Source organism: Tenrec ecaudatus, chromosome 5 (genome assembly GCF_050624435.1).
Source record: "Tenrec ecaudatus isolate mTenEca1 chromosome 5, mTenEca1.hap1, whole genome shotgun sequence".
NCBI lineage: Eukaryota > Metazoa > Chordata > Mammalia > Afrosoricida > Tenrecidae > Tenrec > Tenrec ecaudatus.
Window position 1 is genome coordinate 150,583,703 of NC_134534.1, and position 27,590 is coordinate 150,611,292.

Below are 27,590 nucleotides of genomic sequence, written 5' to 3' on the forward strand. Positions count from 1 at the left end.
CAGCGTTCCTCTCAAAGTCTCTGCCTAGACACACCAACCGCATCCCCTGTGCCCCTTCCCCAGGACGGGTGCCATCCATGTTGGGGACCGTATCCTGGCCATCAACAGCGTTAGCCTCAAGGGCCGGCCACTGAGTGAGGCCATCCACCTCCTGCAGGTGGCTGGGGAGACTGTCACATTGAAGATCAAGAAGCAGCTGGACCGTGAGCCTCCCTCTGCGTCCCAGAGCCTCCCTCACCCATTTAGGAAGGGGAGCCTCCTGCTTTGTGCTAGGCTCTGCATGTGAACCTCCCCCAAAGGTACAATCCCATAGGGGTCCAGGCTACCCGATAGAGCTGACGATGGAAGGGCTCAAAGAAGGGGGTGATGGGCCAGCCCGAGGTCACAGGTTAAGTTTGAGCCCAGGGCTCCACACCGGTGTGTGCCTCCTACTCATAGCGCATGCTCCTCAGTTTCTCCAACTAGACCCCAAAAGCCTGGGTCAGAAGACCTCCTCGAGCCAGAGCACCCTGACTTCTCCCCAGGCTCCACTGTTGCTCGCCCTGTGCCTTGAGCAGTGGTCCAGCCTCTTTGAGCTGCAGGGGTCCTGTTACCGCGCCCCTTCCTGGGCGATGAAGGCAGGGCACAGGTGTCAGGTCTCCTGGTAGCAAGCTCCCCGAGGCTCTCCACCTCTCCCTCATCCCCTGAGCTCAGAGGCCAGTGGCAGCGACATGCCTACCCCCCTCTCCCCTAGGCCCACTCACGCCTCGTCAGTCAGGCAGCCTCAGCGAGACCAGTGATGCTGAGGAGGACCTGCCCGAGACCCTCAAAGGGGGCCTGCTGGCAGCCCGGTTCTCCCCCGCCGTGCCCAGCGTGGACAGCGCTGTGGAGTCCTGGGACAGCTCGGCCACAGAGGGCGGTTTTGGAGGACAAGGTAATGCCTGGGAATGCTTGGACAAACACCATGTTCGTTCTCCTCCCTCTGGCCACTCCTCCCCTAGTCAGCTCCATCCTTGAGGGGCCATGTGAATCTGCTACCAGCTACCATCCTCCGGGTCCCTGGGCCACAGTTTCAGGGCTGGCTGTCCGGATCCCCCCAGCCTGCAGCCAGGCGCAACATCAGGTGCCCCTCGCTCTTGGCCCAGGATTTGGCACCCGGCATGTGTGCAGTCAGTCCGTGCTGATAGCATGGAGTGAAGCCCAGCCTTGCCCTGTGGACTTGGGCAGGGTCGCAGACCTGGCCAGCAGGTCTATGTGCTGGATGAGAGGGAGCTTGGAGGACCTGGGATGGGGATGTGCTGGCAGAGGCCTTGGGGAGTGGGGGTGGGGGGTTCTGGGTATCCATGAAAGCCCAGAGGACAAAGGCTTCTGCCACACCACCTGGCATGTTGGGGAATGTGGTCGGGAAGCAGGCAAGATGAGGGGACATAGACAGCCTGCTTCCCACCTGCCAGGTTCCTACACCCCGCAGGCGGCAGCCCGGGGTGTGGCTCCCCAGGAGTGGCGGCCTGGTTGCTTGAGGAGCAGCTCCCCACCCACAGAGCCCCAGAGGAGGAGCTACACCCAGGCCCCTGCGGATGAGAGCTTTCCCGAGGAAGAGGAGGAGGAGGAGGATTGGGAGCCACCAATGAGGTCTGTGGAGAGGGAGGAGGCAGTCGTGGTGCCTTGGCTAGGTCGAGGGTGGGAGGGATGGAAGAGTGTCGCCTGGCTCCTGAGGGTAGACTGGGGGGACCACAGCCGCCCGGATGAAGTGGGGAGGTGGGGAAGCAGCTTGGCCTGGCTTCCTAAGTCTCAAAAGTCCTGCTCACTGAAGTGGGGCAGCAAGCTTAGAGCTCGAACCCAGACTCCCCCTCGCACTTTGGTCCAGAATGCTTGATGGCCCTGGACGACAGGCTGCTGCCCCAGGAGCCTTGAGCTCCTAGCTCTGAGTGTTGACATCCCTCAACTCAGCCCCGCCCTAAAAAGAGAGGGCTTGCGGTGGACGGAACAGGCGACCCTCTCCCATCTCTGTACCTGTCTTCTGCCAAGACTGCCCTTTTGTCCGTCTGTCTTCTCCCCTGCAGAGTCCCGGCGCATTCCCCAAGGCACCCCCCACCCCCACCAAGATGGCCCTGCTCCAACTAGGGAGCTTCCCCAACTTTCTCAAGTGGAGCAGATTCCTCCCTCCCTCCCCTGGCACCCACAGCCTCCCTTGTCACTTTGTGGCACCTCTGACTAATTGCCTGGATTTCGTCTCTTCTGTGTGGCGCCCTGGCTCAGTGCCTGCCCCTCGTGGGCGCTTATTCAGCCTCTGCATGAACCGCCAGGATCTCAAGAGCAGGAGCCGCCACACCTCCTTTCCCCGCACATCCCTCTGCCCATGAGCGAACCTGGCCAGGGCTTGTTTGTAGAAGGGGCTTGTGTGGAGTGAACGTCCTTTGGCCTCCATGTTCTCCTCTGTCAGGTGGGAAGGGAAGGAGAGGGCTCTTGCCTCCTGCTCCCCGAGGGTCCCGTCGGAGAGTGAGGCCTTTGACAAAGAGGATGTGCGCTGATTCCAGTGTGGACACGGGCCTCGTTCCCATTCTAGCAAGATCGGGGTGTTTGACTGGCTCGCAGGCTCAGACAACAGGGCAGAAGTTCTGAGGAGGTCCTGATCCCTCCCCACCAGAAGTGCCCCACCCTTCCCATCCATCTGTGTCCTTGCCGGTTCCAGCTCCGTACTTGTCACTGTCCCATGTGTCTGGGTGGGGCCAAGGCTGGGGTTACACTGTGGATTTCCTTTCTGTCTGTCTTTTGTCTGTCCGTCCGTCTCTTTTCCCAGGCGTCCTGTGTCACCGATCTCCACCCCGTCTCATCTGCCCCTGTTCTAACTGGCCACCAACAGCCCTGGTTGCCCCTAACTGCGTCTTGTCCCCATTCCGTGTCACCAACCACTGCCCTGGGGCCCCAGAACTGCCACCGAAGATGCCCGCCTGCCCGCCTGCCCGCCTGCCCATGTATGGCCCCTGGAGCCCAACGCCGGGTCCTAGGGCCCTGAAGAGTCCTCAGGCCTCCGCCCACCTGCCCGCCTGCCCGCCCACCAGGAGTTGACCCTGTCTGGTTCCTACGTTACAGCCCAGTTCCTGGCCCCACCAGCGAGGAGGGCTTCTGGCACATGTTTGGGGAAGTTCTTGAAGACCTGGAGTCATGTGGTCAGTCAGAGCTGCTGAGGGAACTGGAGGTATGACCACATGTCCCACTGGCCTGAGAGGGACACATATGTCTGGGCACGGGGCGGGGGGTGGTGGTGTACTAGGTGAGCATGTTGATGGGGATATGCACATGTGTGACATTGGTTAGGTGTGCACCCATCTGGGCACCTTCATCTGTTTGACTGTGTCTTCACACACGTATGGACTGTGCATGAACACGCATACAGTATGATTGAGGGTTTCATGATAGCACGTTGGGCGCATGTTCGTGTGAGCGTGGCCCATGTCACTGTGTGTGCACTGAGAGGGTATGTGTATGCACACATGTGAGCATGTTCATGCATGCACACGTGCAAAGTGTATTTTCAGAGTCTGTGTGTCTGTGTAGGAACATTTACATGGGGCGGGGCTTGGGTATCTGTGTGCATGTGCGAACTGTGGTTGTGGTTCTTTATGGGTGTGTCCCATGGAAGACTGAAGGTGGCGATACCATTGGCATCATGGGAAAAGAGAGACCTTGGGATCCCACAGGGAGAGCAGTTTGGTGCGAGGTCAGCATGGCCCATGATGAAGCAGGCTTCCCAGGAGGGGGCTTGGGGGATTGTACTTAGCCATTTCTGAAACTTCTTCACACCCTGAGAGCAAGTGTCACTTTATCTGTGCCTTTTCCTTCTTTATTTTTAATATTGCTACCTGAAGCCATCTTTATTCTTCTGCATCAGTCTTTCCCTCTCCTGGGGTACTTAAGTGGAGCCCTCGTGGCATAGTGGTTATGAATTGGGTTGTGATCTTCAAGGTCAGCAGTTCAAAATCGCCAGCCAGCTCCAAGGGAGAAAAACAGGGTTTTCTACTCCCATAAACAATTACAGTCTCAGAAGCTCACGGGGCAGTTCTGCCCTGTCTGTCGGGGCTATGAGTTGGCCTCAACTCCAGGTCAGTGGGTAAGTTGAGGGACTATTTAAAGAACAAGTTTGGTTTTGCTATCTTGCTTGTCTCATTGTTTTCTGTCTTATCCATTCTGTATTTAATTTTGGTATTTCCTTCCTTGTGCTTTGTTTTTAAGTAATAATGTTATTCCCGGCTTCTTCGCTCTTTAATTGTTATTCTTTCTTCTTTCCTAACATAGTGCATTTAAAGCTTTGAATTTCCCTGAAAACTCTATCTTGGCTGTATCCCGCCAGTTTTGATTTCAGTATTGCTAACTCAATTACAAATTCTCTTAAATTTTCCAGCGTGATTTTCTCTTAAGACCTTGGATTATATTAAAGCAGAGTTTTGGGTTTGGCGCTGTGTATTTTTACAGATCCGTTTTCAACCCTAGCCCTAACCCTACTTACTTGACCAGCTCGTCCTTCCTTCTTTTGACATCCCCGATGACATCCCATCACTTATCCCATGGCCTCCACGTGCTTTCTGTGTCCATTTCTCCTTTGTGCTATCTCTATGGACTTTATCCTTGGGTAAACACTGCCCCTTTCATTTCAATGGCCGATCCGTCTAAGGACTGTGTACCTCCCGGGTGTTATTATTTACCTTATAGGCCAATCTAACCTTCAGCTCTACCGCTTGTTTGTGGTGGCTTGTGTGTTGTTGTCATGCCGCTATGTTGCTGTGTCTCCTGTATGTCTAATGCCAGCAGGGACACCCGAAGTGCCAGGTTTCAGCAGAGCTTCCACTAAAGAGCAGACTATGGAGAAGACTATACTGTCCTTTGGAGGAATTAGCCACAGAAAACCTTGTGGACAGAATTGAAACAGTGTCTGATACTGAAAATGTCAAGAAAAGCAGCAGATCATTGTCAGATACAGGGAGAGAAGATGAGGCTCTCTGGTTGGAAGATGCAGTATGATCGAGGAAGAGCTAGCTGCCTTCTGAGAGTAGAGTCGATTATAATGATGTGGAAGTAAAGCCTGTGGGACCTTCATTTGCTGAGGGGCCTAGTCAATATGAGATGAAACAGCTGCAAGCATCAATTAATAACCCAAACTTGGAAATGTATGCAGTATAAATCCAGGAAAATAGGACGCTGTAAAAATGAAAGAGAAAGCATAAGTATCCACAATCTAAGCTTTACAGAAGTGAAATGGACTGGTCCTGGACATTTTGAACCAGAAAGTCCTGTGGTGTGCTAGGCCAGGAGTGAAACAACCAAGAGGAAAGGTGTTACATTCATTGTCAAAAAGGACCTTTCTTTCTTTTAAAAAAAATCATTTTATTGGGGGCTCAAAAACTCTTTATCACAACCCATACATACATCAATTATATAAAGCGCATTTGTACATTCGTTACCCTCATCATTCTCAAAACATTTGCTCTCCACTTAAGCCCCTGCCATCAGCTCCTCAATTTCCCTCCTCCTTCCCTGCTCCCTACTCCCTCATGAACCCTTGATAATTTATAAATTATTTTGTCATGTCTTTCCCTGTCCGACGTCTCCCTTCACCCACTTTCTGTTGTCCATTTCCTAGGGAGGAGGTTATATGTAGATCTTTGTAATCGGTTCCTCCTCTTTACCCCCACCCTCCCTCCACCCTCCCAGTATTGCCACTTTCACCACTGGTCCTGAAGGGATCATCTGTCCTGGATTCCCCGTGATTCCAGTTGCTATCTGTACCAGTGTACATCCTGTGGTCTAGCCAGATTTGTAAGGTAGAATTGGGTTCATGATAGTGGGTGGGGAGAAGGCATTTAGGAACTAGAGGAAAGTTGTATATTTCATCATTGCTACACTGCACCCTGACAGACTCATCTCCTCTCCATGACCCTTCCATAAGGGGATGTCCAGTTGCCTACAGATGGGCTTTGGGTCCCCACTTCGCACTCCCCCTCATTCACAATGATACGATTCAAAAAAGACCTTTCAAGATCTCTCTTGAGGTACAATGCTATCTATGATAGGATTATATCTAACTACATGCAAGGAAATCCAGGCAGTACAACCATAATTCAAATGTATGCACCAACCACCAAAGAGCTGAAGAAACGGAAGAATTTTACCAGCATCTTCCATCTGAAATTGATCAAACATGCCATCAAGAGGCATTGATAATTATTAGTGATTGGGATGCAAAAGTTGGAAACAAAGAGGAAAGAGCAGTCGTGAAAATATGGAAAAGGAAAGAAAGGAGGATATGGCCTTGGTGAAAAAAATGAAGCCAGAGACTGCGTGACAGAATTTTGCAAGACTATTGATTTCTTCATGCCAAATACCTCTTTTCAGCAACACAAAGGGGACTACACAGGTGAACTTCCAAGATGCAATACACAGAAAGCAAATGGACGACATCTGTGGAAAGAGTTGATGAAGATGCTCCATAGCAGCAGCTAAAACCAGGCCAGAGGCTGGCTGTGGAGCAGATCTTTAATTGTTCACAGCTAAATTCAGGTTGATGCTGAAGAAAATGAAAGCAAGTCCAAGGGATCCAAATTATGACCTAGAGTCTATCCCACCTGAGTTTGAAGGACATCTCAAGAACAGATATGATGTATTGAATGCTAATGACAGCGACCTGAAGAGCTGTGGGAGGACCTCAAGGGTGTCATTCATGAAGAAAGCAAAATGTCATTAAAAAGTCAGAGGGGAAAAGACCAGTGTGGATGTTGGAAGAGACTCTGAAACTTTTTTATTAATCACAGAGTAGCTAAGGCAAATGGAAGAAATGATTAAGTAAAAGAGCTAAACAGAACATTTCAAAGAACAGCTTGAGAAGACAAAGTCAGATATTATAAGAAAGTGTGCAAAGATCTCGGGGTAAAAAACCAGAAAGGAAGAACACACTGAGAATATCCTGAACTGGATGAACTCAAGATAAAGTTCAAGCCTTGAGCTGTAATATTGAAAGATAAAAGAAACAATAAAAGAAGATGGAAAGAATACACACCAAAAAGTACAAGTCAACATTCAACCATTTCAGGAAGTTGCATATGAGCAAGAACCAATGGCACTGAAGGAAGACGTCCAAGCTGCACTGAAAGCATTAACCAAAACCAAGGAATCAATGGAATCCAGGAATCCATGGAGCATCAATTGAAATGTTCCTACAAGCTGATGAATCCTGGAAGTCCTCACTCTATGCCAGGAAATTTGGAAGACGGCTACTTGGCCAACTAACTGGAAGAGATCCATAATGGTACCCATTCCAAAGAATGGTACCCATTCCAAAGAAAGAATGGTACCCATTCCAAAGAAAGAATGGTACCCATTCCAAAGAAAGAATGGTACCCATTCCAAAGAAAGAATGGTACCCATTCCAAAGAAAGAATGGTACCCATTCCAAAGAAAGAATGGTACCCATTCCAAAGAAAGAATGGTACCCATTCCAAAGAATGGTACCCATTCCAAACAGAGTGCTTACATTAAAGAACAGTATCACTGATATCACATGCAAGTGAAATTTTGCTGAAGATGATCCAATCACAGTTGCAGAAGTACATTAATGGTTGCACACTGGATTCATAAAAGGGCTTGGAACCCAGGAGGTCATTGCTATTGTGAGATGAATCTTGGCTAAAAGCAGAGAATACCAGAAAGACATTTACTTGTGTTTTGGTGACTATGCAAAGACATTCAACTGTGTGGGGCTTAACAAACTATGGACAGCCTTGAGAAGAATGGGATTCCCAGAGCACCGCATTGTGCTCATGTAGAACTCATACATGTAGAACTCATACATGTAGAACTCATACATGTAGAACTCATACATGTAGAACTCATACATGTAGAACTCATACTTGAATCAAGAGGCATGTGTACAAACAGAATAAAGGCATACTGCATGGTTGAAAATCAAGAATGGTGTAGATCAGGGTTGCATCCTCTCACCATACTTACTCAATCTGTATACTGAGCAAATCATCTTCATGGTTCACATGAAGAATAATGTGGCCTCAAGATTGTAGTGAAGCCTTGCTTTCTGAAAGTGAGGAGGGCTTGAAGCACTTGCTAATGAAGATCAAGAACTCAGCCTTCAGTATGGATTACAACTCAAGAAAACCAAAATCTTCATTATTGGACCAGTAGGTAATCTCATATTAAACAGAGAAACAATTGAAGTTTTAAAGGATTGTGTCTTGCTTGGATCAATGATCCAATAATCAATGCTTATTGAAGTAGCAGTTAAGAGATCAAACAATGCACTGCATTGGTAAATCTGCTGTACAAGACCTCTTTAAAGTATTGAAAAGTCAGAATGTTACCAAGGAAAGAACAAGACAGCCAGGGTGCAACATAACACTGATGGAACACACAACACACACACACACACACACACAACTATCATGACCCTAGAGTTCTACCTTACAAATCCAGATAAGAACTCTCAACACATGGAATCCAAGACACATAAACCCCTCAGGAATAGTAATGGGAGTAGTGATGCCATGAATGTGTGGGGAGAAGTGGGAGAAACAGGGAAACAACTATAATGATTGATGTATGACCACCACCACCTGCCCCCAGGGAAACAAACAACAGAAATACGGGTAAAGGGGGACAGTGGAGGGTGTAAGATATGAAAATAATAATAATTTATAATTTACCAGGGTCCACGAGGTGGGAGAGGGGGGAGGGAGGGAAAATAGAGGAGCTGATACCAAGGGCTCAAGCAGAAAGAAAATGTTTTGAATACAATGATGGCAGCATATGTGCAAGTGTGTTTGATACAATTGATGTATAGACTGTTATAAGAGCTGTAAGAGCCCCCCAGTAAAATGATTTACTAATAGAAAAGTCAGGGTGTTACTTTGAGGACTAGGGTGCTCCTGACCCCAGCCATGGTGTTTTCAATCGCTATATGTGCATGTGAAAGTTGGACACTGAATAAGGAAGACCAAAGAAGACTGATTGTTCTTAGATTGGGGCTAGTGTGAACCCAAAATCCAATCATATATCTATTGTTTGTCCATTCATAGGTCTCTGGCCCATTTAAGCAATGTCATTATCATTTTATGATAAAGAACACTATCAGTCATCCCTCTGATAGTCATTAATTTAGTTAATCATATAGAATTGAAAACACTGTTGAGAAAAGGAAATTCTAAAACTATAGTCCAGCTTTTCAAATTGCAATACAAGAGTTGTTGACCTATACATATTAAACTCTTAAGTGACTAGACACTGTCTACACAAAAAATGGGGTTGTGATAGGCAGAACGTTCAATAGCAATCATTCAAAAAGGCAGAGCCATGCCTACTAGATTAAGATATGTCACAATAAATCAAGGAGAGCATTAAAATAGTAAATATATGGTAGTCCTGGGCCACCATTCATTGGGCACCCTAAGGTTAAAAAAAAATCCAAACCAAAGTCCAATGATGGCCAATTCCATAACGTTGGGATAACAGTCATCTGCTTCTTCTCACACAAGGGGGTTTCAGTGCTCAGTTCAAGGGCTTCAGGTGAGTTTGAGGTAAAGCCCAGTTAACTTAATGGGATTTCTCCTTTTAGTGTTGGCTCTGAAGAATGTTGTGCACCTCGAAAGGACGGGGTCCAAAGCGCAGCGGTCTACAGCACACAGCCTCAATCCCCAGGAACTGTATAGAAACTAGGTCAAAAGTGTCCAATTGGGAGCATGGTACTGGGCATATTCTACCCTTGAGTTCTTGTTGATTATTTTTTCCCAGTGGGAGTTTGTTCCTCCCCATTTACCCACAACCAGAAGTGGAATCACCTTCTCTGAGGCATAAATGCCCCCTCGCCCTCATCTGGACTTGAATTTCCAGTAAGGTTTCTTATCACTCTTGTAGGAGCGTCTTTATTTGGGGTCACCTTAGTGCATGTCATGTGGCAGGATTGTCTTCTACCATCTACCCCCCTACCTTTAAAGCAAACTTGTCCCAGCCGAGGTGAGGACTCCGCTGTCAAAGTTGGTTTTAAGATGTACATGTGAAGGGGGTGGTATGTGGTCAAAGCGGGCTATCTTGTTGCTTGGGAGACCGACCAGATTAGAAGATTGACTTATCTGGGAGCGAAAGCCTGACAGTAGTGGACTCACACAGTATTTGTCCTGCTGTGAATGACTGACTTCATTCAGCATAATGATTTCCAGGTCCCTCTTGCAGAGGCGTTTCATGGTCTCATTGCTATTTTTCAGGGGTGCATGGAATTCCATTGTGTGTATGCAGCAGTTTCTTTATCCATTCATCTACTGATGGGCATTCGGGCTGTTTCCAGCTTCTTGCTAGTGTGAACTGTGCTGCCACAAACATGGGAGAGCATACGTGTCTGTATGTGTTCTGGCTTTATTTCTTTGGGGTATATGTCCAACAAAGGTATTGCTGGATCGTATTTCTGTTTCTATTGCTTTAAGTGGCTTGATATCCCTTTCCACAGTAGTGCGGCATATTCACAAGCCCACCAGCAGTGTAGAATAGTTCATGTGTCTCCACACCCTCTCCAGAATGTGTTGTTCTCTGTTTCTTTGTTTGTGCTTTGTAATTGAGCTATCATTGTGGGCGAGAGGTGCTGTATCATTGTTTTGATTGGCATCTCCCAGGTGGCTAGTGATCTTGAGCCTTTCCATCTCTTTGTTAGCCACTGTGACGTCCTTTGTAGATTGTCTATTTGTGTCCTTTGCCCACCTTTTAATTGGATCATTGGTGGGGGCTTTTTCTTACTGAGGTGTTGCAGAATTTTAGAGATTATAATAATTAATCCTCTGTCCATTTGGTCATTGCTAAAGATTGTTTTCCTTATCCATGAGTTCTCATTGAACTCTTGATGATATGTTTTGATGTGCATAAGTGGTTTATTTTAATAGTCCTCCAGTTATGTTTTCCAAAATAGACACTGTGTGGGCTTCATGTACTATATTTGGTAGTCTGTGTATGCCCTGCATTAAGGCGCTTAAGGTTGTCCCAATTTTCTCATTGATGAACTGATAGCACTGGGATTTATATTTAGGTCTTTAATCCATTAGGAGTTCATTTCTGTACACAGGGTGAGGTCTGGGCCATGTTTCATTCTTCTGCAGATGGAGATCTAGTTTTCCAGCAAAATTTGTTGAAGAAGGTGTCCCTTTGCTGATTAATGTTTTTTGGTACTTTGTTGAAAATCGGTTGCCTGTTGGTGAATGCTTTTATTTCTGGGTTTTCGATCCTGTTCCACTGATACTTGTAGGCACTGTTGTACCAGGACCAGGCCGTTTGGATTACTGTATCTGTGTGGTAGGTTCTGTACTTTTTGAGAGGTGCTTTGCCTATCATGGGCCTCTTCTTCTGTGTACCCTGTTGGGTGTGGTTGGTGGGGGGTTGGTTGTGTTGTTGTTTTTTCTCTCTATGTTTTGTGTTTGCTCTGGTTGAATGCTGTTTCCTAAACATCGGGGTACACCTGCTAGTGGTGCACGAGCTACTAGGTCATGTATTATGTGTGCAGCAAGCTGTCCACACACTGCTGTCTGTCACACAGTCAGAAGCTTGGCTGGCTGGGTGGCCTCAGTGGCTGCGAATAATGGGCGGTGCCGGGGAGCATCAGAGCAGAGCTCGCAGAGTGGCTCCTGCCGATGGTCACTGGCGAAGAGGAGTCTGTCAGCAGGTGTTGCTCGCCCCCGCTCCCCCCACTTTAAGAAGTGTGGGTCTACTTCTCTTTTACGTTGAGTTTTTTACTCCAGAGCCCCACTAGACACTGCTGAGGTGCTCTTCCTGTGCTTGTTCGGATCTGTCAGCCATATTCCCCGAGCTCCAATTGTTTCCTGATCCTTTTCATGGAAAGCATGATAGCGGAGTGGTAAAGAGCCTCAACTTAAAACCAGACTCTGGCCTTCAAACCTGGGTCTCCCTGAGCCTTGCTTTCCTCACTTGCTCCGTGTACAACAGAACAAAACACTGCCCGGCCCTCTGCCATCCACTCAGTGGTCCTTATACCCGAGCCGTTGTCGCTCCCACTGTGCAGTCCATTTCCTTGACAATCTTCTTCTTTATTTTCTTCCTTTTTTAAAATTAAATACTTTTATTGGGGGCTCTTACATCTCTTATCACAATCCATACATTCATCCAGTGTGTCAAGCACCTTTGCACATATGCTGCCATCATCATTTTCAAAGCATTCTCTTCCCACTTGAGCCTCTGATATCAGCTCCCCATTTTCCCCCTCCTTCCCCCACCCGCCCTCCCTCATGAACCCTTGATAAGTTATAGATTATTATTTTCATATCTTACATCGTCCTCCATCACCCCTCACCCATTTTTCTGTCCTTTGTCCCCCTGGGAGGGGGTTCTAGACTGATCCTTGTAATTGATTCCCCCTTTCTCCCCTCACCCTGCCCTAATCCTCCTGGTTTCTCTACTCTTCTTGTTGGCCTTGAGGGGTTTATCTGTCCTGGATTCCCTGTGTTGTGGGTTCTTATCTGTAGCAGTGTGCATGCTCTGGTCTAATCTGATGTGTAAGGTAGAATTGAGGTCATGATAGTGGGGGAAGGAAGCACCAAAGAACACTGACCTACTTCTTTAACAAGTTGATGTCCCTTTCCAAGGATTGCTCTCTCCTGATTATATGTCCAAAGTACTTGAGATGAAGTCTTTCCGTCTTCACTTCTAAGGAACATTCTGACTGTACTACTTCCAAGACTGATTTGATTGGTCTTCTGGCAGTCTGTCAGAGGAAACCAGCCTCTAACAACTGAAGGCTCTGTAGGCGCAACTGTACAGCAATAATACATAAAGATTACAGTAAAATCATAGAAGATAGAGAGAGTAAAAAAAGGAGTCAGATACATTTTATGGTAGCGTGCTCACCTCAGCCCCTCTTGATGGTCCATGTGGAGGTGGGAGAAGAGAGAGGGGAGAGAGTGTCTTTACTAACTTGGGATATTTATAGGTAGCCATAAGCCATGCATATTCAATAGTTACATATGTCACAAGGTGGGTGGAATCTACAGTAAAGTCCCTGAGCTCACAGGTGAGGGAACCTAATACCTGCATTGGGGAAGGTATGAGGGGGACAGGGTGACAGCAGGGAAGAGATAGCAACAGGATGCTATCTGTAGGGAGATAAAATCAACCATGTGCTCACTTTAAGGCAGCCTAGCTGTTAGGGGAGAATCTGTGGGTGTGATCTTTAAAGCAGGATAATGTACTTGAACTTTACCTCTAACTTAGCAAAGTGGTGGCTTTCCTACCGTGAAATACCAGCTTTCCAGATTCCCTCTGTTATAAGTTAGGGAATATAGTCCTCGTCATGTTTCCCTCAGTGTCAGTTTCCCACAGCAGTCATGGTACTTACTTTCTATTCCCATGTGTGGGGTAACAGCCTCCACAATCTCACGAGTCCAAGGGATGGTTGTGTATTTGGGGGTAAAATGAAATAGACATCAGACAAGATAAGGTATGCAACCTCTAAGACAGCCATGATCTCAGCAGCTGGATCCATGCAGAGAGAACGAATATATTGCCAGTCAAGGTTTATATACACTCAGGGGGCATTCAAGCCCCCCTAATTACAGGTAACCACTTGCATAACAGGAAGAGGTTGTACAATGGGCATAGATGCAACAGGTGGGGGACAAACTAGAGGTGTACACACAATAGGAAGGGGAGGCACTAGGGGTACACATGTGACAAGATGGGTGAACTCTAGAAAAGATGGCAGCCTAACCTTGGTCCTCCCCGAGTTGGCTTGACCTTGCCTTTGGGCTCTCCTTCAGGGAAACAATCCATTATCCTTATCAGAAGGTAGTGGGCCCTACTTAGGGTGGGACAGACAATAGGTCTGATTGTTCCAGATGGCTGATAACCCTCGGGGAGATAACCTTCAAGCAGTTGACCTCCAAGTGTATGGCCATTGACCATGTGTTAGCAAGCAGCACCTAAAGTTTGGAATAAATATGAGGGGGACAGCCTGGGGAATAACCTATTTCCCATACCCATGAACAGTCACAACCTCGGAAACCCACAAGGGCAATCCTACTCTTCCACAGGGCTGCCACAAGTCAGCATCAACTCACCAGCCGCGTGTGAGAACCCTCATTTAAATGCATAAATTCTTCAGTCTTCTGTATCCATTGTCCAACTTGCACATGTGTATGTGTTGATTGACAACACTATGGTTTGGGCTAGGTGCACATTCCTGTTCAAATTGGCATCCTTGTTCTTCAACGCGTTGCAGAGGTCTGGTGCAGCCGATTGACAGTGTGTAGTCTGACAGCTTGACTGCTCCTTCCCTAAGCATTGGCTGTGGATCCTGGCAAATTTCAATCCTTGACAACTTCGATCTTTTCTCCATTTGCCATGTTGTTACTTATTGATCCAGTGGTGAAGATTTGGGCTTTCTTTCCAATGAGTTGTAACCCATACTGAAGGCTGCAATCCTTCATCTTCATCAGTAAATTCTTCAAGTCCCTGACGTCCAGTCAGCAAGGTTGTCATCTGCATATCACATGTTGTTGGTAAGCCTTCTTCCATTTCGCTTTATTTATATAGTCCAGCTTCTCTGATTATTGCCTCAGCATACAGATTGAATAAGTATTGTAAGGGGTCAACCCTGATGCACACCTGTCCTCACCTTACCCATGCAGTACTCCCTTCTTCCGTTAAAATGACTGCCTCTTCATCCACCTGGAGTGTTCTGGAATTTCCATTTTCTCAATGCTATCCAGAGTTTGTTATGATTCACATCATTGGATGCTTCAGCATAGTCAATAAAACACAAGTAAGTGTTAGATTCCTCAGGTGGGAAATACCTTGATCTTGGGCTTCACAGGAGAAAGAATTCACGCCAAAGCCTGGTTTGTGATCCAAGTGAGTTTTTTAAAAAGGACAGAAGTTGCAGGTTTTAAACAGGTACCCAAGGGGCACTTCACACCCACATGTGGAAACCTGAGGCCCAAGATAATCCTGGGGGTGGGTGGGGGGAAACAGACAAAGAGCAGCTGGAAAGGTGGGCTGGGCTCCTCATTCTGACTTTTTCAGGACCCTCTGCTGGGAGGCGTGGTCGATGGTCCTGGTTGACCCCATTGGCTGAATTAAGTTCATTCACCTGACCTAGATTGGGATCCTCCCAGGTGTACTGCCTTCCTGTCTCAAAGGCCTGAATTTGTGCATGGCTTCTAGCCTTTATGGCTGATTGGACTCACCTAATTCTCTGCAGCAACCTCCTGTAGGGGCACCTTGGCATAGAGGGGGACAACTCCCTGTCTGGCTACCTAACATAAACATCTTTCTGGGATTCTCTCCTTTCAGTCAGTAGCTAACTGGCATCAGCAGTGATGTTCCTTGTTCCACCTCCTCTTCTGAATATGGCTTAAACTTCTGCCAGCTGCCTGTAAAATTCTGACAGCTCCCTGCAATCATTGTTGAACGATCTTCAGACAAATTTAACTGCATGTGATTTTAACGCTATTATTTGATAATTTCTGCATCTTTTGCATCACGTTTCTTTGCAGTGGGCACACCTATGGATCTCTTCCAGTCAGTTGGCAGGTAACTGTCTTGCTGATTTCTTTGGAGTAGGTGAGTGAGCGCTTCCAGTTCTTCAGGAGCTTATTGAAGCATTTTGATTGATATTCTGCCAATTCCTGCAGCCTTGCTTTTAATTAATGCCTTCAGTCCAGGTTGGACTTGTTTCTTCAGTCCCGGTGTTTCTTGATCATATGCTACCTCTTGAAATGACCGAATGTCATCTAGTGTTTTTTGGTACAATGACTCTGCTTTCCTTCCACCATCTTTTTGATATTTCCTGCATCCTTCGATATTTTGCTTATAGACGCCTTCAACATTGCAACGCACGCCTTGAGTTTTTCCTTCAGTTCTTGGAGCTTGAGATATGCTGAGAAATGTGCTTCCTTGTTTGGTTTGCAAACTCCAGGTCTTTATACATTTCACTAGTACTTGACTTTGTGTTCTCCAGATGCCCTTTGAAAACTTCGGTTGCGCTCTTTCACTTCCTCGTTTCTTCCACGTGCGGTAGCTACTCTCTGAGAAAGAGCACGTTTGGGTGCCCTTTCTAACATGCACTTTGTTCGTTTCTTTCCTTCCTAGATTCTTAATGACCTTTTGCTTTCTGTATGTCTGTTGCTCTTGATGACATCTCCCAGTTCCATCAGGTCATTAGTATTCAGTGAGTCAAATCTATTCCTGAGATGTTCTCAACATTCAGGTGGCGTATAGTTGTACTTACAGTGGTATTTTTGGCTCTCATGGATTTGTTTTCATTTTCTTCAAGTTCAACTTGAACTTTCATGTGAGCAATTGATGGTCTGTTCCCTAGTCAGCCCTGGCCTAGTTTTGGCTGCTACTTTCTCCATCATCCCTTCAAACAGATGTTTGATTTCTGTGTGTCCCATCTGGGAAGCTTCCGTGTATAGTCCCTGTTGAAGAAAACATAGTTGGCAGTGAACTTCTCCTCTGTAGAATGGAGAAAACAGCAGGCTTTCCCAGCCTCACAATATGGCAGAAGGTAACATGTGTAAAGTGCTTAGAGCTGAGTTTAGCACAGACCAAATGTGGTATAAACCTGGATGGTTATCCTCTTATTGTCAGTGTGATTGATGAATGACCCCACCTCCACGATTGAATGGAGAGCCCTGAGTGGGCGGTGACGGTGTTGTTCATCTTGTGCCCCTGGAGACTGGCACATGGTAAGCATTCATCAGTGCTGGATGAACGAACACCTGACCATGTGAAGAGCTGTGTCATCCGCAGGCATCCATCATGACGGGCTCTGTGCATCATGACGTGGCTCTCAAGAGCAGGCTGAGCCCCGGGCCCTGGCGGAGGAGCCGGGAGGTCCGCCCTCCCCCAGAGGAGATGCAGGAGCTGCTGATGCCAGTGCCATTGGAGATGCACAAGGTGGGTGCTGGGCCTGTGTCTGGGCAGCATCAGGACCTCCCAGGTGTTTCCAGATGGGTTCTTGCCCTCTCCTGGCTTTGCTCTCCTTGGCCATGAAAGAGGGACTTGATCCGAGCTACCTGAAATGCCCATCATTTGGGTGCTAGACACACACACACACACACACACACACACGTGAACATTGTTGCTCGGTGCCACATCTTTATGGGGGCAGATCACCACGTCTTTCTCCCTGCGGTGGGTTCACTTGCAGCTGAGTGCTTTAAGTGCCAGGGTTCCTTAGCACACAGACATGTACAAACATACATGCACATGCGCCTGTATGCTTCCGCTCATGCACACATGTATATACATAGAGATACACTCATACAGACAGACATTCTAAACCCAAAAGAAACCAGCTCACTGCCATCAAGTTGATTCCAACTCATAGCGACTGTACGTCTTCATGGAAGCAGGTCATCTCATCTTTCTCCTGAGGCCTGGCTGGTGAGTTTGAACTACGATACGAATCTTGCAATTAGCAGCCCAAGGCCACCAGGGCTCCTTAGATAGACATACATGCGCACACACATAGATACACCTACAACCCACATGAACATGTACATCAGTGGTTCTCAATCTTCCTCCTGCCTTGACCCTTTAATACAGTTCCTCATGTGTGGTGACCCCCTCACCCTAAAATTATTTTTGTTGCTACTTCATAACTGTAATTTTGCTACTGTTGTGAATTGGGCGACCCCTGTGAAAGGACAGTTTGACCCCCTCCCAAGGGGTCGAGACCCACAGGTTGAGAACCTCTGATGTAGATAGGCATAATGTGCGTGCACGCGGCACACACACACACACACACACACACACACACCCACCCCCCACCCACCCCCGGCTTGAGATTGCTAAGTGGACTCATTGTTTCCTCCCTCATGTGATCATAGGTTAACTTAGAAAACACAAAATCTTTTACATTGCTATCTTAAATGAGGAGCAAATGTCTTTTACCATCAATAAACAAGTTACTAAGTAGAAAAGAAAAAAAACAGTAGAAAAAAATTCTGGCCCAACTTAATGGTCCCCAGAAGCCTCTTGGTTAAAATGGGCAATGAGCGTGTGTTCGGCGGTGTGGAAATCACACCAGTGCCCGACAAGACTGGCTCCTTGTCAAAATCAGGACTGCAGGGAAAGACCCTCCTAAGGGACTCTGACAAGGACCCCAAACCTGGTATAGTGAGGCAATATATTGTGGAGGGTACAGCTGCTCAAATGGGCTGGGGGCTGGGTCCCCAGACAGAGGACTGTGGGCTACCATGGGGTGTGGAGGTGCCAGTCAGAGTCCCAGAGTCCTCTGTTCTGCTGCTGCTAGGTGACCCTGCACAAGGACCCCATGAGGAATGATTTTGGCTTCAGCGTCTCAGACGGCCTCCTGGAGAAGGGTGTCTATGTGCACACCGTGCGACCTGACGGACCAGCCCAGCGTGGGGGCCTCCGGCCCTTTGACAGGGTCCTCCAGGTGAGGCTGGGCAGGGCAGCCCAGGTGGGCCGGGCCACGGAGTGAACTCAAGGGATGTTAGGACTGATCGGCAGAGAGATGGAGGACAGGAGTTGTCCGAGTCCTTGTGACTGTAGGCCTGTCTCAGGCTAAGCAGAGAGGCTGGGTGCACTTGGCAGGTATGATAGTCTGGGTAGACTAGAGAAACAAATCCATAAATACGCAGATGTGTCTAAGAGAGAGTTTTATATAAAGGGTAATTGTACATTAAGAAAGCATCCCAACCCAGTGCAGCCCAAGCCCATAAGTCCAATATTAGCCCCTATGTCCGATACCAATCTATGAAGTCCTCTTCAGACTCACAAAACACATGTAATGACGCTGAATGCAGGACGATCATAGGGCAGTGGGTAGAAAGTCTTGTGGATCCAATGGTCTCAGCACTGGCAGGGGTCTCCACGTGGTTCCTCCAGCTCCCATGGCACAGGGTCTATCAGCATAGTGACATGTGTTTTGTTAGTAGAGCATTTCCAAGGGAGTAAATTTGGAATTCCCAGAATTCTCAGGAGAAGGCCATGCCCACACAGAGGCCTCATTGGCTGTGACCTGATTGACAGACTAGACTCCACCCCTACACTCTTAATCCTCTCAAGTCCCAAATTGACACCAGGTATGTCAAGCAGACAGGTTCTACTTGCTCAGTGCCTAAAAATCTGCTTATATGAGCTATTTTTAAAAACCACTGAATATGTACAAACTTGAGCGTGGCATCAGCTTGCTTTGGGGGCCTCCACTTGCTATATACGCAATTTGGGGTCAATACCCTAAGACTCTCTAGGATTCATGTATAGAACGGGCTGTGTTTTCTAGCCACAGGGTTTAGAAAGAGTCCCATTTTGGCCCCAAGTGGGTGGTCTTGGGAGGTTACTTCTCCCTCAGCTTCCTCATCTATCAAAAAGGGATTGATCACAGGAGTTGATCAGAGTAGGCCATTATGTTGCAGTCAGACACAACCTCTCCATGGCTCAACACACACTGAGAGGTACGCATTGCTCACACTGCGTATCCATTGTGCGCTGGTGCGAGCCCGGCTCCTCCTCATCCAGACTCCTAGTCTAAAAAATGTGGCCTTCTCAGCCTGCACATCGGAAGGAGGAAACTAGGAAATGACACCTGGGTTCCCCTAGAACAGGGGTTCTCAACCTGTGGGTCACGACCCTTTTGGGGGGTCGAACGACCTTTTCACAGGGCTCCCCTGATTCATAAGAGTAGCAACATGACAGTTATGAAGTAGCAACAGAATAATTTTATGGTTGGGGGGCTCACCACCACATGAGGAACTGTATGAAAGGGTCAGGACATTAGGAAGGCTGAGAACCACTGCCCTAGAACAAACACCGTTACTTCCCTTTGCGTCAGAAGGTTACGGGGTCAGGCAGCCTGCCCAAGAGCGAGGGGAAAGCTCTGAGTTGCTTTGGGATCAGTCATCCTGGGTCAGTCTCCCCCACACTCCAGCTAGTCTTGTGACCTGGATGTGACTGTCACCTTATTTGTGCAAGTAAAACACTTGTCATGTTGATGCCCATTCCTGGTTACCATGTGGACGTCAGATTCAAATTGTGCTCTCTGGAGTCCTCACTGGTGGTTTTTTTTTTTTTTTTGAAATAGATTGCCAAGGCTTTCGTCCAACTCCTCTGGGTAGAATCGAACCTCTAGCCCTTGATTAGCACCACCCAGGGCTAACAGTGACTTAGGGCGTTTTCTCTGTTGATAAGAGCTGAAAAACCCAGCACCCATTGCTTGACTCCAAAGGTCTCTATCAAGTTCACATAGGCGAGGGCTTCAAAAGTTGGTGTGAAAATTCCATCATCCTTTAAAAAATGTTCCCATCATCTTTTAATTCCACATTTTCACGAACTGTTCAAAGACCCTTCCTTCCTCCACGGACACAAAGCAGTGACAGTCCTGGAGCTAGGCGCTGTGCGTTACGAGGGGAGAGAAGCGAGGGCTGGAGAGGGGTGAAAGGGTGCTGGCTCCTGCTAGGACTGGGAAAGGTGTTCAGTGAAGAACAACTCCCTCCATTGGCGTGTGTTGAGATTTGCCCTTGGGTCCAGGTAGAAGTGGGGCTGGCTGGCTCGAGGCTTAGCTGACTCAGTTCTGTCCCCTGGTCTGTGCCCCCTGCAGGTCAACCACGTCCGCACACGGGACTTTGACTGCTGCCTGGCGGTGCCACTTCTGGCCCAGGCGGGTGACATCCTGGAGCTGGTAGTCAGCCGAAACCCACTGGCTCAGGCCAGCCGGGCCCCACGCACACCAGGCCCTCGCAGTCCCCGTATGCTCTGAAGTCAGCTTGCAGTCTGACCCAAGAGGTGGATGGATCCTGGCTCCCGGACCTGTAACCTGTTGGAACTCGTGTATCTTTCTGCTCACGGGCTCAATGCCAGGGATGGGACCATGTCTCTCTTCCCTGGTTCAAAGGGGACTAGGTGCCAGGCAGGGGACTCTGTGCCCCGGGGGGGAGGGGGTGACATCTGGATCTTTTGTCAAGCTGGGTCTCCAATGTGCCCGGAAGAGCCCTCCTGGGAAGGTGAGAACGTTGGGGACAGGCTGCTCAACCATGAGTCCACGCTGGGCCTCCTTAGAAGGGTCACGGGCTCGAGAATGTCCAGAGTGGGGATTGCTGTTTCCCAGGCAAAGCCGTGGAGCCAGAAGGAGCTGCCCTGAGTGTGAGCTCCCTCCAGGAAGGGGAGTTCCCTGTTCCTTGAGAGGGGAGCAAGTGGGAGCTGGTATGACCATGGACATCCTGTAGATGCAGCCATACGGGCTCAGCACCAGGGGAGCATTCAAGGTGAGGTTGGGTGGCCACGTCAGTGTATGCCACCAGGAAGGGTGTTCCTCTCCGTGGGAGCTCAGCCCTTCCCAAGCTCAGAGCGCTGGTGCTGGGGGACTGCATCCTCACTCAGGAAACTGTGAGCTGGAAACGCTGTGATCCCAGGATGCTCTGGGTGATGCCATCACTCCAGTGTCTCTGGTCCGAAGCTTCTGTGATTCGAGACTTTGGTTCTGTGCTCGTTGGCCAGCTCAGGGTCCAGCTCCTGGCTCTCAGCCCCTCCAGCCTCGTTTTTTTAAGGGCCCAGGGTCACTGGTCCATCTGCACACCCCCCTTTCATCCCAAACCCCTCAAATGCAGGAGGGCCAAGAGGCCTGCCATTTCAGTGGAGCTTGGAAACCATGGAACTATGATTCATGTATGACACACACATACATAATCATGCAGTGCCTCTTCAAAACCCGCCTCAGTGAGAGAGGGGAGAGGGAGGGACCTGCCGAGGTGGGGTGTAAGAGAGGCAGGCTGGCAGAGATGGGGTGTGCTCTCTCACCCAAAGGTCTGTACCCAGCCACTGCCCAGGGGCTCCTCACCCACAGGGCCCCCTGTGTGTGTGTCAGGGTAGAATGATGCTCACAGGGTTTTCCGTGGCTGCCTTTGCACAAGTCGATCCCAGGCCTTTCTTCTGAGGTGCCCTTGTGTGATCTGAGGCAAGTGGCCCAGTCTCTCTGGACTCCGATGAAGAAGCAGAGCTGGACACCACACTCCAGGTGACAGATTAATGCATCCTGGCCCTGACTAGCACCCCACCCCACCCCACCCCCACCCCTAGGCCCCCAGGTCTCTGTCATCCTCCCAGACGTACGCAGCCAGGCCTGTGGTGGGCCACCTCACCACCTGGGCTTCCTCATATGCAATATTTCTCCGGCTTCTCGTGGGGCTTGTTCCCAACTCCTCCTGGAACGCCTCTGCCCTGTGAGCCTCCTCCCGCCTGCCTATGCATTTGGGGTACAGCCCCTGTGACATGCCCCCAGTCCCCCCCAAAAGCTGTATTTTTTCTCTAGCTGAGATGAGTGCATATTCCTTGTAAAGTATTTTTCTACATGGGATTTTCTTAGGGCTTTGGGAAGCACAACATGGCCAGGGGCTGCATTGCCAAGGTCATTTGGGGCCTGTCTGGGGATGGGGGGGGTGCGTGTAAATCTCGACTTAACCAGGGTTGCAGTGACTTGGGAGTTGGGTAGAGGCTATTAGGATACTTTTTTAAAATAATAAAATGATTTAAAATGCACCTGGAGTGGAAATCTTTTTTTTTTTTTTTGAACCAGGGCTTGGCAAGAAACCGCTTCTGCTTAAGAGCACGAGGTAGAGACTCCTGTGACTTGTCACCTGCTTTTGGTTCACTCAAAAACTCTTCTAGGCACGAAGCATCATTCTAGCCCCGGGGACTGGAAAGGAACAAGACCGTCTGCCTGGACGTGGGTTTGGTTTTGGTGAGACACAGACAAGGATCGGGGATCAAGTGACGTGACAGGGGAGGAAGTGGGCTTCGGCACAAGGAGTCAGGAAGGGCGTCTCTGAAGGGTGACACTGTATGGTGAGAGCTGAAGACCTGGCGGGAGAGGACTGCAGACAGAGGGAACAGCACATCCAAAGGCCCTGAGATGGGATGCACTTGGAAGGCTGGAGGAAGAGAAGGGAATCCTGGAAGGGAAGTAGCTGGAAGGTCACAGGGACCCCGTCTTGATGCTTGGCAGGGAGCAAGGCTTTTACCCTACACGCGAGGAGGCCCCGGAGAGACAGGTGCATGGTGCTCTGCTGTCAGAAACCCATTCGCCTGGGTAGAGAAGAAAGAGGTTGGGAGGAAAGACTCTGGGCTTGAGGGGCTGCTTCCAAGTCTCCACAGGGCAAGGTGAGCTGGGGGATCTTGGAGTTGTCCTGGGGGATTCACAGCCATGTGTGGGTGGGAGAACTTCCCAACAGCTGTGCAGGATGAGAGTTGGTGCCCAGTTTCAGAGGGCTGTACGCAGGCATTGGACAACTGACATGACTGTTAAAAATTAAAAACCCTGAAGCGGGACTTACGGACTGGCATCAGACTTACAGACTTGAGTGGAACTGAGCTGGAACGCCTTCTTGATCGATGTAATTATTTCCTGAGGTGCTTTCTTTGAAGATAAGATTACTTGTCGATAGGAAGCACTTTCGGATACATCAAACAAACATAGAAACAGAAACCAATGGCCAGTAGCAGCAACTCTTGACTGGTGTGTCAGAGGAGAACTGGGTTCTTTTGGGGGTAGAATAGAACACCCCGTCTTTCTTCCAAGGCACCCCTGAATGTACTCGAGCCGACCACCTTTGTGAATAGCCGACTGCGTGGGCCATGTGCAGCCCCCCAGGGATTCTGTGCTGTGTCTCTGGCTGGGGCAGAGGGGCACACCACAGAGGCCTCAGTGTGGTGCACAGAGCAATGCTGTTCTTCCTAGTGCTGGGCGGGCACAGGTTCAGGGGCACTCCTGGGACAAGGAGGAAGGTGTGGGCAAGAACCGGGTACACTGAACGAGGGATTGCCCAGGACACAGCAGCCAACTCACAGCACTACTCCGAGCACCCTGAAGAACTTACTGGATCCCCTCCAATAGCCTCAGAGGTAGGATCTGCATTCATTGCCCTTACAGATGAAGAAATCAGCTACCTGTCGCTTGCCGTGCTCTGGATCCAACTGTTCCTGAATTGTTGCTGACACCCCAGAGTCCCACAATTCTATCTGCAACCAGGAAAGTGTAAGACACACCCCTGTTTCATTTCTCTGTTCAGTTCTGATCACGGCTGCCCGAACTGAGCCACTTGAGGTCAGCCAGAGCTCACAAGACAAAGCTCAAGGTCCTGGGTCTCTTCAGACTATAGAAGGTTACCGGGACTATAGATCCCTATGGGAGGCAGACAGCCTTATCTTTGTCCCGCAGAGTGGTTGGTGGGTTTGAGCAGGCAACACTAGCAGCTCATAGCACTGCCCGGTCTCCATTACAGGCTGCAAGGACTCAGCTTTCCCGATGGCCAAACCAGCAGCTGCAAGGCCGGGAGCCCATCCGATAGCCTCACTTCTGACTTGATGAATGTGGGGCTTCACACTGACCTTTCTGGATGCCAGCCTCCCCAGAGTGCCCGCGCTTTTGACCTCCTGGCTCCCACTATCTCGTGTTCGATAATTCACTAGCCCAACACAGAAAATGCTTTATGGACAGGCACCGTAGCTCGTACTTAGGATGGCCGCTTTCTCGGGACACAAAAGACACACGCAGACACTTGGAGAGGATGAGGTCCGGGAGGATACCCATCTGAAGGGTCCGTGTTCAAAGGGACACACCCCTTCCTTACACACATCAAGGCCCTTCACCCCCACGGGGTGGTCCGTGTCCATTTGTGAGCCCTAACTTGGCTTCCACAGTTGGGCACACATCCCTGAAATAGCAAGTACTCCTTTGAGACTGTAAAACCTGAAACTTCTCCCGTCCTTTATAAAAACCCACTTGGATTACAATCCATTCTCCTGCAAAGCCAAGAACCGAACAAGGTATTACCCACCCAAGAAACCTAACAGCTTGAGCCTGTCATTCCGGAAACCGGTGGCTCTATTCTTGAACTTGGCCCGTTTTATTGACACGGTTTTCTTCCTTGAGCGGGGTGAAAATTCCACCCTGAGTCACTGCCGGCATGTCTAAGCCCCACCGATTCTGGGGAACAGCTGCCACTAGGAAATTAACCTGAGACTGCATTGTAACCAATGCACCTGGTCTTGATGTCGAGTGTGCTAATTCAGAAAATAGGTTAATGCATATATTTCTGCAGACACAAAGAGCACCCTGGCTTTACGGGCAATGCCAGTATAAACCAGCCCTACACCTGGAGGAGTGAAGCCCTTCTTCGGTGCATGTGCACACGTGTGTCTGTGTATGTATATATGTATGTGCATATGTGTCTGTATATGTTGAGATCCAGAGGGCTTGAATAGTACATGAATCCCTCTGGGCTCAAAGCTGTAAGGTGGCTGGCCATCCTTCCCCAGAGCAGTCTAGGGCCTCTAAACAGATCCAACATGGACTTTCCTAAGAGATGTCAGCCAGCACGTTAACTGCTGATTGTAGCTGGTCAATAAAAGGGGATTTAGATGATGTAGGCACAATGCAAAGTAGCAAGAAAGAATAATTCTAACGGTTTTACTTGCGTGACCTTTTAAAAAAAGTACTTGCAAATCCTCTGGTGGCTTGCAGGTACAGTTATTGTCTTTTGTCTGATTAGCGTCGGATTGTGCAGTGTGGGAAAGGCATCTTTCAGGTCCAAGACAGATATCCGGGAGGGCACCTTTTCCAGAATGGTGCATGGATAGAGAACAAAGTGCCCCTCTTGGGACTCTCATTGCTGTACCTGAGTATGAAGCTGGTCTCACCCGATTCTCTTTTGACAAATAATGCCATACCAGGGACAGGTTCCTCAGTATGCACAGGAAACCACTGAAATGCTGACGTTGCTTAGACTTTCTCTAGTAACAGAGGAGCATATTCAGGCGTAGCCAAAAAGAGTGTATAAAAGTGGTGTTTGAGGTCAGCATGGAGAAAGTGGCTCTCCTCTAAATTAACAGGCCTTAAAGCTCCCTGGTGGAAAGAGGGACCGGACCTCAACCCAGTGTTCCAAGATGTGAATGCAACATACCAGCATGAAGTAGGGAACCAGTGGAGAGGTCTGAGGGGCCAGCCGCAATCCCAACTACGACGTGGACACCTGCCTCTCCCCCAAGAATAATTTATTTCAGAGGACATCACTGAATCTGCAGCTCCAGGAGAGGGACATGTCTGATCAGAGCACATGGGAGCAAATGAAGGGGGAGGAAGAGAGTGGAGCACATCCTGGCCCACCAAGACTTGAGGACGATATTCCTACTGAGAGCAGCCAATCCACAGAGAAGACCATATGGCCGGCCCCACTATGAGACAAGACACCCCTCACTAACCCATAGCCCTACAGGGGACAACACTGGAGATACAGTGTGGGAATTCCGTCCGATCTGATCCCACCACACCAAGGCAAAACACTGAGGGTGTGCAACAGAACAGCAAGGGGAACAGAGCAAAGAAGTCTCCAGAGAATACCAAAAATAGACTTTGGGGCCAGGGCTCGGCACCCCATCAGACTTGAATGGAAAACACTCCTAAAAGCCAACAAACAGTCCTTGAACTAACTACAAGCTTTCCTTTCTTCTTCTTGTGTTTTTTTTTTTGTCATTGGCTTATTGGTGTTGTTTTGTTTGTTACTTGGTTTTTCTGTCTTGTTTTTGTGCATGTTATTATTTCCACAGGTCTGTCTAAATAAGATAGATTGGATTAATAACCTGGAGGAGAAAACAACGGGATTGACAGTTCCAGGGGGACATGGGAGATGGGGAGGTTGGGGGAAAGGTGTTAACAAACCCAGGGACAAGGAAACAACAAGTTATCCAAATCGGTGGTGAGGAGAAGGTGGGAGGCTTGGTAGGGTGTGACCAAGGGTAATGTTACTGAGAGGAATTACTGAAACCCAAATGAAGGCTGAGCATGATAATGGGACAAGAGGAAAGTAAAAGAAAATAGAGGAAAGAGCTAGGAAGCAAAGGACATTTATAGAGGTCTAAATAAAGGCATGTACATATGTAAATACATTTATATATGAGGATGTGGAAATAGATCTATTTGCATATATGTATAGGTTTAGTATTAAGGTAGCCGATGGACATTGGGCCTCCACTCAAGTACTCCCTCAATGCAAGAATACTTTGTTCTATTAAACTGGCATTCTATGATGCTCACCTTCCCAACACAATCGCTGAAGACAAATCAATTGCATAAGACAAAATGGGTGCATAAGCAAATGTGGTAAAGAAAGCTGATGGTGTCAGCTATCAAAAGATATAGCGTCTGGGATCTTAAAGGCTTGAAGGTAAACAAGAGACCATCTAGCTCAGAAGCAACAAAGCCCACATGGAGGAAGCACACCAGCCTGTGCGACCACGAGGTGTCGAAGGGATCAAGTATCAGGCATCATCAGGACAAAAAATCTTATTGTGAATGAGGGGGAGTGTGGAGTGGAGACCCAAAGTCCATCTGTAGGCAATTGGACATCCCTTTATGGAAGGGTTGCAGGGAGGAGATGAGTCAGTCGGGGTGCAGTGTAGCAACAATGAAGCATACAACTTTCCTCTAGTTCCTAAATGCTTCCTTCCTCCCCTCACCCCCCACTATCATGATTCCAATTCTACCTTACAAATCTGGCTAGACCAGAGGATGTACACTGGTACAGATAGAAACTGGAAAT

At 48.6% G+C, this 27,590-nt stretch overlaps 1 protein-coding gene across 1 annotated transcript in view; it reads left to right on the top strand.

The window, feature by feature from the left end:
* Positions 1-20,758, top strand: part of GRIP2 (glutamate receptor interacting protein 2) — a 71,570-nt gene extending 50,812 nt beyond the window's left edge. The window contains exons 18-24 of the mRNA XM_075550894.1: positions 64-203; positions 734-913; positions 1,434-1,611; positions 3,073-3,178; positions 16,783-16,929; positions 18,290-18,436; positions 20,600-20,758. Of these exons, the coding sequence (XP_075407009.1) occupies positions 64-203; positions 734-913; positions 1,434-1,611; positions 3,073-3,178; positions 16,783-16,929; positions 18,290-18,436; positions 20,600-20,758 (1,057 nt within the window). The remainder of the gene's footprint in view (positions 1-63; positions 204-733; positions 914-1,433; positions 1,612-3,072; positions 3,179-16,782; positions 16,930-18,289; positions 18,437-20,599) is intronic.
* Positions 20,759-27,590: the final 6,832 nt, after the last annotated feature.